Source organism: Mus pahari, unplaced genomic scaffold (assembly GCF_900095145.1).
Source record: "Mus pahari unplaced genomic scaffold, PAHARI_EIJ_v1.1 scaffold_13139_1, whole genome shotgun sequence".
NCBI lineage: Eukaryota > Metazoa > Chordata > Mammalia > Rodentia > Muridae > Mus > Mus pahari.
Window position 1 is genome coordinate 2,307 of NW_018392174.1, and position 7,322 is coordinate 9,628.

At 47.2% G+C, this 7,322-nt stretch overlaps 1 protein-coding gene across 1 annotated transcript in view; it reads right to left on the reverse strand.

Moving 5' to 3' along the window:
• Positions 1-7,322, reverse strand: part of LOC110314861 (butyrophilin subfamily 3 member A2-like) — a 10,369-nt gene that overhangs the window by 1,435 nt on the left and 1,612 nt on the right. Inside the window, exons 2-7 of the mRNA XM_021189070.1 lie at positions 6,174-6,524; positions 5,075-5,356; positions 4,757-4,957; positions 4,531-4,551; positions 4,423-4,449; positions 2,788-2,814 (exon numbers count right to left, since the gene is read on the reverse strand). Coding sequence (XP_021044729.1) covers positions 2,788-2,814; positions 4,423-4,449; positions 4,531-4,551; positions 4,757-4,957; positions 5,075-5,356; positions 6,174-6,524 — 909 coding nt within the window. The remainder of the gene's footprint in view (positions 1-2,787; positions 2,815-4,422; positions 4,450-4,530; positions 4,552-4,756; positions 4,958-5,074; positions 5,357-6,173; positions 6,525-7,322) is intronic.

Here is a 7,322-nt window from a genome sequence, read left to right on the forward strand (position 1 = left end):
ACACACACACACACACACACACACACACACACACACATAAACAAAGGGACCTAAAATGCACAAATACATAGGGAGAGAGATACACATAAACACACACACACACACACACACACACACATACACAGAGAAGAGGAGTAATACACACATAAAATCACACACAAACACACACACGGAGAGAGATACACATAAAATCACACACACACACACACACACACACACACACACACACGCTATAGTCTTTATTGGAGAATAAAGACTTGAGAGTGAGGCCTGACACCCATCCCTAGTAAAGGCCGAGAAGCATCCTCTTACTGCACCTTGTCAGGTACCAGACCTGTAGCATCCTGGAAGCTACTCATCCTTGAATCAGAACTTTTCCAAAAATGGGAGAGAGGAAAGGTGATGAAGCAGGAGGCTGGTGAGTTTGAGAGCAACGTAATCTTCGTGAGTAATTAGAAAGAAGCCTGAGCCACACAGTAAGACCCTGTCTGAGAAAGCATTAGCATGGATGGGGCTCTACAGTACAGAGCCTGCAAGGCTGAGTGCTTGATCTGACAGAACAACAAGCAACAAAAGTCCAGGACCACTTGGTGCTCTTACAGAAGACATGGCTTCAGGTTCCAGCACTCTCATGGATGCTCATGCCCATCTGTAACTGCAGTTCTGGGAGACTAACACACTCACCTGGATTCCAAGGGCACTAGACATACATATGGCACACAGACACACATTCATGAGAAACACTCATTCACAGTATAAATAAACGGCTGGATGGAAAATAGAAAGATGGATAGATAGATAGATAGATAGATAGATAGATAGATAGATAGATAGATAGATCTTTTTTAAAAGAGAGATAATGCCTATGAGCAATTCTAATTTGCATGTGGGTTCCCCTAATACAACCATCACAGGAAGTTGAGTGTGATTTCAAGTTGATCACTCATGCCTCAGCGAGACCCTAAATATCCTGGAGGCACTGTTCACCAGAATCAGAACTCATGGTGTAAACACCCAATCCCTGAGTGCCTGTGGTCTCAGGAAAAGGAATCAACAGGGACAAAATGACAAGCACAGACAAGGAGACAGAGGGTGTGTGTCTGTGTGTGTGTGTGTGTCTGTATGTGTGTGTGTGTTTCTGTGTGTCTGTGTGACAGAGACAGAGAGACGAAGACAGTGAGACAGAAAGAGACAAAGAGACAGAAAAAGAAGGTGAGAGAGTCAAAAGCTCCCATACTCTCTAAGTGTGTGTGTGTGAGAGAGAGACAGAGAGAGACAGAGACAGAGAGAGACACAGAACACCAATAGAGCAGAGGACAATAAAGCAAAGGAACCCGTAACTGAGATAAATACACAGGTGCCCCAAATTTAAGGAGGACACAGAGACAAAGACCTGACTCCCCAACCTCCTAGGCTGACTTCTGGAATCTTCTGAGAGCTGCACTTCTGATCCTCAAGGGCATCATGGCCTCCTCCACAGTCTCCGCTAGCAGCTGAACTCCCCACTAACCCTGCACCTGCACGCTGTGCACTGATCGAGATGGCTGCAGACGGGGCCATGCTGACTCTGACAAGAGACAAACCCAGAATGTGTGCTGTGAGTCTGAAGAGGAATCCCTGCAGTCAGCTATGGAGGCTCCTGCAGTGACAGGGACAACAGAATGTTTAGCTCATCCTGGGGCAGCAAGAATAGGAACTGAGAGAGAAGAGGATGACAGAAGCTGAAGAAAGAGAGGTCAGGGAATACAACAACCATGGCTGTGCACACTCCTGCTGGGGAGATGGACAAATGTCTACTCACACAGAAAGCATGCCAACGGCAGACAAAGGGAAGAGTCCACCGTGTCCAGCTTGTGAAAACAAACAATCAGCTCAATTAGAGTTCCTCATAAAAACGCCAGCTAAGGGTGAGCAACCACAATAATTAAAGGAAAAAAATATCTCTTGCCCATAGTCATTAAATGTCTGCAGAGTTACTTGGGGAAGGACATGATCAGAAGACCTTCCTCCAGTCGCCATTAACATCTATAAATCACAGAGGGGGACTGCGAGGACAGGGCAGGTAATGGTGCTGTACTGAGTGAGACTAAGCATGACTTCTACAGGCTGTCCTGTGAGCTCTACACTGATGCCAACATACACACAAAGATACAAGGACACAGACAGACAGGCAGACACAGATAGACAAATAGAGACAGAGACAGAGACAGGGAGACAAAAAAGAATCTTGGGAAGAGGGAAGGAAACCTTTGTGGCTCTTGTCTCCTAATGGGCCCTGTCCTTTGCAGGTCTCCATTGGGTAGTCACACTTTCTGACAGCTCAAGAGGATGACAACTACTTCCTGCTGGCTTTTATGTCAGGTGACACAGGACAGGGTCATCTGGGAACAAGGAACCTGAATAGGGAAAATGCTTCCATAGCACCGGCCTGTGGGCAAGGCTGTGGGACATTTTCTTCACTGGTGATTGATGTAGGAGGACCCAGCCAATGTGAGCACAGTTATCCTTGGCAGGTGGTTGTAGGATACAGGAGAAAAAAACTGAGCAAGCCACCGGAAGCAATGCTCCAAGCAGCATCCTCCATGCCTCTGCCACAGCTCCTGCCTCCAGGTTCCTGGCTGCCTGAGTTCCTGCCCTGACTTTCTGTGACAGGGACTGGGAGTGTGAGTCAAGTACACACTCTCCTCTTTGAGGAAATGCTTGGGTCTTGGGGTTCATCCCAGCAGGAGAAACTCTAGCTGAGGCAGTGCTCTGCCCACAAGGGGGCAGTCTACAGGAGTCACATACCTGCATAGAGCTGGGCCTTCCTCCAGGCTGAAAATGAACACACTCTGGTGAGAACCCAGTCAGAACAGCCCCACTCAAAGCTAACCTTCCTCCATCCATTCAAACAGTGAGGCTTTGCCTAAGAGGAGAGAGGACCCCCAGGAGCTGGCTCCTGCAAAAAGCAGAGGCACCAGAGTATTTTGGGAAATTCCCAGAACTGCAGATGAAAAAGATGGCATTGTAGGGTAAGTTCTGCCGCTTCTCCATGATCTGAATGGCTTTTTGAAAACATTTTTTAAAATGTGTTTATTTTACATGTATGAGTGCTCTATTTGTAAGTACACCTGCATACCAGAAGAGGACATCAGACCCCATTACAGATGACTGTGAGCCACCATGTGATTGCTGGGACTTGAACTCCGGCCCTCTGGATGTGCACACAGTGCTCTTAACCACTTAACCATCTCTCCAACCTTTCTGTGTAGCTTTTGGCTGAAAAATAGCTGCATCTAGTTCAAAAGGGAAAATAATAATAGGGGTAGTAATCACACCGGTATTCTATAATTATACAGCTTCACTGTTAACAAACAAAACACCATCACTCTTTTTTTTTTTGAGGTGTTTTTGGAGGTATGCTGAAGAATAGAATTGTGTAATAAGCGTGGATATAAAATGAATTCATGAGAGAAGCACCCAGTGTTCCTCAGGTGAAACAACTCCAAAGCCAGGGACACCTATACCGGGAGCAGGAACATTCCCATCTCCTTCCCATGAGGGAAGCAACCCAAGTCTCTACCCCTCACTTCGTCAACGCCTTCAGTGCTAAGGGAGCAGACCCTGGGAGATGACTGGGGAATGGGTGCAGGTCATGCTCCTGAATCTCTGACCTCTTTTCCTGGTTAGGTGTTGTCAATTTTCAAAGGCTAAAGTCATGTGACAGGAGGGAGCTTCACCTGAGAAAATGGCTCCAATAGACTGGCTGTGGGCAAGAAAGCACAGTTTTCTTGATTGGTTGATGTAGAAGGGGCCTGCCCACTGTGGGCGGTGCCACCCCTACACAGGAGGTCCTGGAGTCAGCCAGCAGGACAGTTGAGAAAGCCATTGGGAGCAAACGAGGAAGCAGCCTTCCTCTATGGTCTCTGCTTCAGGTCATCATCTAGGTCCCTGCTCTAGGTCCCTGCCTTGAGTTTTGCTCATGTTTTCCCCATTAACAAATTCTGATTTGAAAATGTATACAACAAATAAACCATTACCTCCCAAAATTACATTAGTTTCTTACAGCAACAGAAACCTAATTAAGAGAATACAGTGAGGGTGGTGTTGGAGTGCAAAAATAAAAAAGAAAACCTAACTAAAACACTTTCCTTATAGAAATGTTAACACTGCAGTCTGATCCCAGGTGCAGAGGGAGGTCAGAGCTACGGGACCCTAAGGGAGCAATAAAAGTATCAGGAAGTGGTGGGATTATGACCCAGGGCACAGGACAAACCCAAGGGTCACACATTTTCAAGCAATGGGCATAGATCAGAAGGAGCCTAAACACCAGGCTTCCACCTTCGAGAAAATTCCACTTCTGTCCCACAAAGGGTACCCACCCTGCCTAGAATCAAGGAAAGGACACATGTAGAACCATGGGACATTGGGGCAGTCACTCACCTGCCATGTAAGCTGCTTTCCTTCGAGCTGAAAAGCAACACACAGGGGTCAAGAGAGCTACTGGGCTCCTGGGGGATCAGAGGGCTCAGGAGGAAAGGCAGGACTCACCGAGCTCCTCCCAGAGTGCACCTGAAAAACAGGGAGGAGAGGGAGTCTGTACACTTGAGAGGAAGACAGGAAACATAGTTGGGTTCCTGATGCTCTGAACTACAGGCCACCTGACCCAAAGGATCCCAGGCGTCCTCTCTGGATTTTGTTTTCCACCTACTCTGACCCCAGAACACTGGCCCTCCTGGGGACTCTGACCCTGTCCTTCACTGCCATGGTGACTTACCAGCAGTCCTCAGGGCATCCTCTTTTGTCTTCTGTAACTCATCCTTCTCACTCTGATTAACCCCTGTTATCTTCTGCCAGAGCAGCCTTGCAGAACGTTCCCTTCTGAGAAGATAGCTTGTCCCTAAGACTAGGAGTCCCATCATGGTCAGGGTCACAATAAAAGCTGGTTTCCAGGGAGAGGCCTTGGGGAAGAAGGGCTCTGTGGCCCAGGCAGAGAGACAGTAATAGATGAATCTGAGGAGAAACAGCCCACCAGATGATGATCCATGAAGATCATCACAACCCCAGCTCTGAAGGAGTGAGGGACAGCTCTCACCTGGGAGGAACATGGCCATGACTTTCTCCTGACCCAAGACAGTATTGAAGGTGGAGCAGGTCACGTTCCTCACAGAGCTATCTCTCACCACCAGCGAGGTCTCTGTGCTGAACAGTCCTTGAGCATCTTTAAGATGGATCTCCGAGGATGCTGTGAGATTCTTTCCTCTGGAATCTCTCCAATGCACCTGAGGTTCCGGGTACCACCCTGAGGTCATGCACACAACACACACTCCACCATCTTCCGGACCCTTGATGTACACTTCAGGAACTGAGTCTATTGCTGCAGGAGAACACATGTAAACACCTTAGAGGCCACTTTAGGTTGAGGGACCCCAGGAACAACTATGTGATTCGTGGGAACCTTTCACAGGACAGATGGAAACTGAAGGGGAAAAGCATTCCTGGATTGGGACTAGGTTGAGCCCCTATTGCCTGACAGAGGAAAGATAGGAGAGCACACTTTTGGGTACAAACCACTCCTTTATCAACCACAAGATCCTGAGGAACCTGAAGGAAGTTGAACACAGGAGTCCTGAGGTGGGAACCAGCACTCCATCTGCCCATTATCCACACACCTGGGACCCTCCTGGCAGGCCCACACCCAGCTGTCCTTTCAGGGAAGACAGACCTTGAGCATCCTTCTTTCCTTCCTCCCCTCCATCATTTACCTTTTTAGCATTGACTGTCATTTCTCACTGACTGCTCACTACCACTCAGTGATTTTCCTTCCAACCCCTCTAAATTACACAATCTAACAACTGGTATTTTCATAATACTGACAGAATCCCCAACCCACAGACCTAGACACAGCACATTTTTAGGGGATAAACTTATAGAATTTGGGTTGAATTATCTATGTAGGAATTCACTACCCATTTCTCATCTCAAAATGGGAAACTAGAAATAAGTAGAGATAAAAATAAGAGACGAGAGCACCCTGTGAGCCCAGCACTGCACAGCAGCTCAAGGACAGTCTGGCAAACATGAGAACTCCTTTCAAAACATAAAAGAAAATAGGGGCTGAATGAAATGAATCCTCAGTTTTCTCCCACACATTGATCACCCAAGGTTTTTAGAACAAGGATCAGTTAACCAACCTGCCACCTTCAGTTCCAAGATGGCCTCTTCATAGAACACTCCCTGTTTGAAGTGGCAGATGTACATCCCACTATCTGATGCCTGGACATTTTGGAGCCTCACAGCAGCCTTGCCTTGATGGAACTGATCCTTCACCAGAGAGGTCCGCCAGGTATAATCAGGCATCTGCTCTCTTTTCTGCTCCTCTTGGTCCCGATAGACAAGTACTGCTTCTGAGAACCTGCTGCGGAACCACCTCAGCTCCTCCATGTTCTCCAGGTTCATGGCTGGAATCACGGAGCAGGGAAGGATGGCTTCCCTACCTGGTGCAGCCACAATGGGATCTGAGGGACCGAAGACCCTGAACTCCACTGTGAACACAGATGTAGCAGTGAGAGGCTGAAGAGATGCAGGAGGATGCAAAGAACACACTCTGATAGGGAAAATCATCCCAGCAGAAAGCAAGGGATGGATGGGGTTGCTCTATGCACTGTGCATTAGGCATGGATGACCAACTAATGCACTAATGTACAAGTAACCTTTGGACATAGCAGTGCACCCCATAAATGATATAAAACAAAAACAAAAATAAAAATCTCTTCTGCCTGTGTCCCTGGTCCCAGACCTTTCCATGAAGGAATCCCTTGTGTATTCTTTCTACAGTTTGCATGTATCTGGTCACCAGATGCATTTCAGGGAATTGACTCTCTGCTGAGAGCTCCAGCTTCTGTATGTTTGGGTGGGTTCAAGGTCATAAAATTATAAAGATCACTACAGATGCTCACACAATTGGTTTATATGGCCACACCTTGGGAGATAGGGGTGTAACTGTCTGGTCTCATACAAGACCCAGGGAAGTTCCAACACCCAACCTTAAATCCTGTTATCAGCCAATTCCTTCATCCACTGAGTAATGTGAACATTAAAACAGAGAGCTGAGGATGGAGAGATGGCTGAGCAATTAAGTTACAGGAGATTCCTCTAGAGGATGCAGGTTCAACTCCTAGCACCCACAGAATGGATCATGACTCCCTGTAACTCCCTTCTGGATTCTGTGCCCATCAAGAATACAGGTGTTTCTTAGAATAAGGAACAAAATACTCATGAAAGGATATAGGTACAGAGTCAAAATTTAGAGCTAAGATGAAAGGATGGACTATCCAGAGACT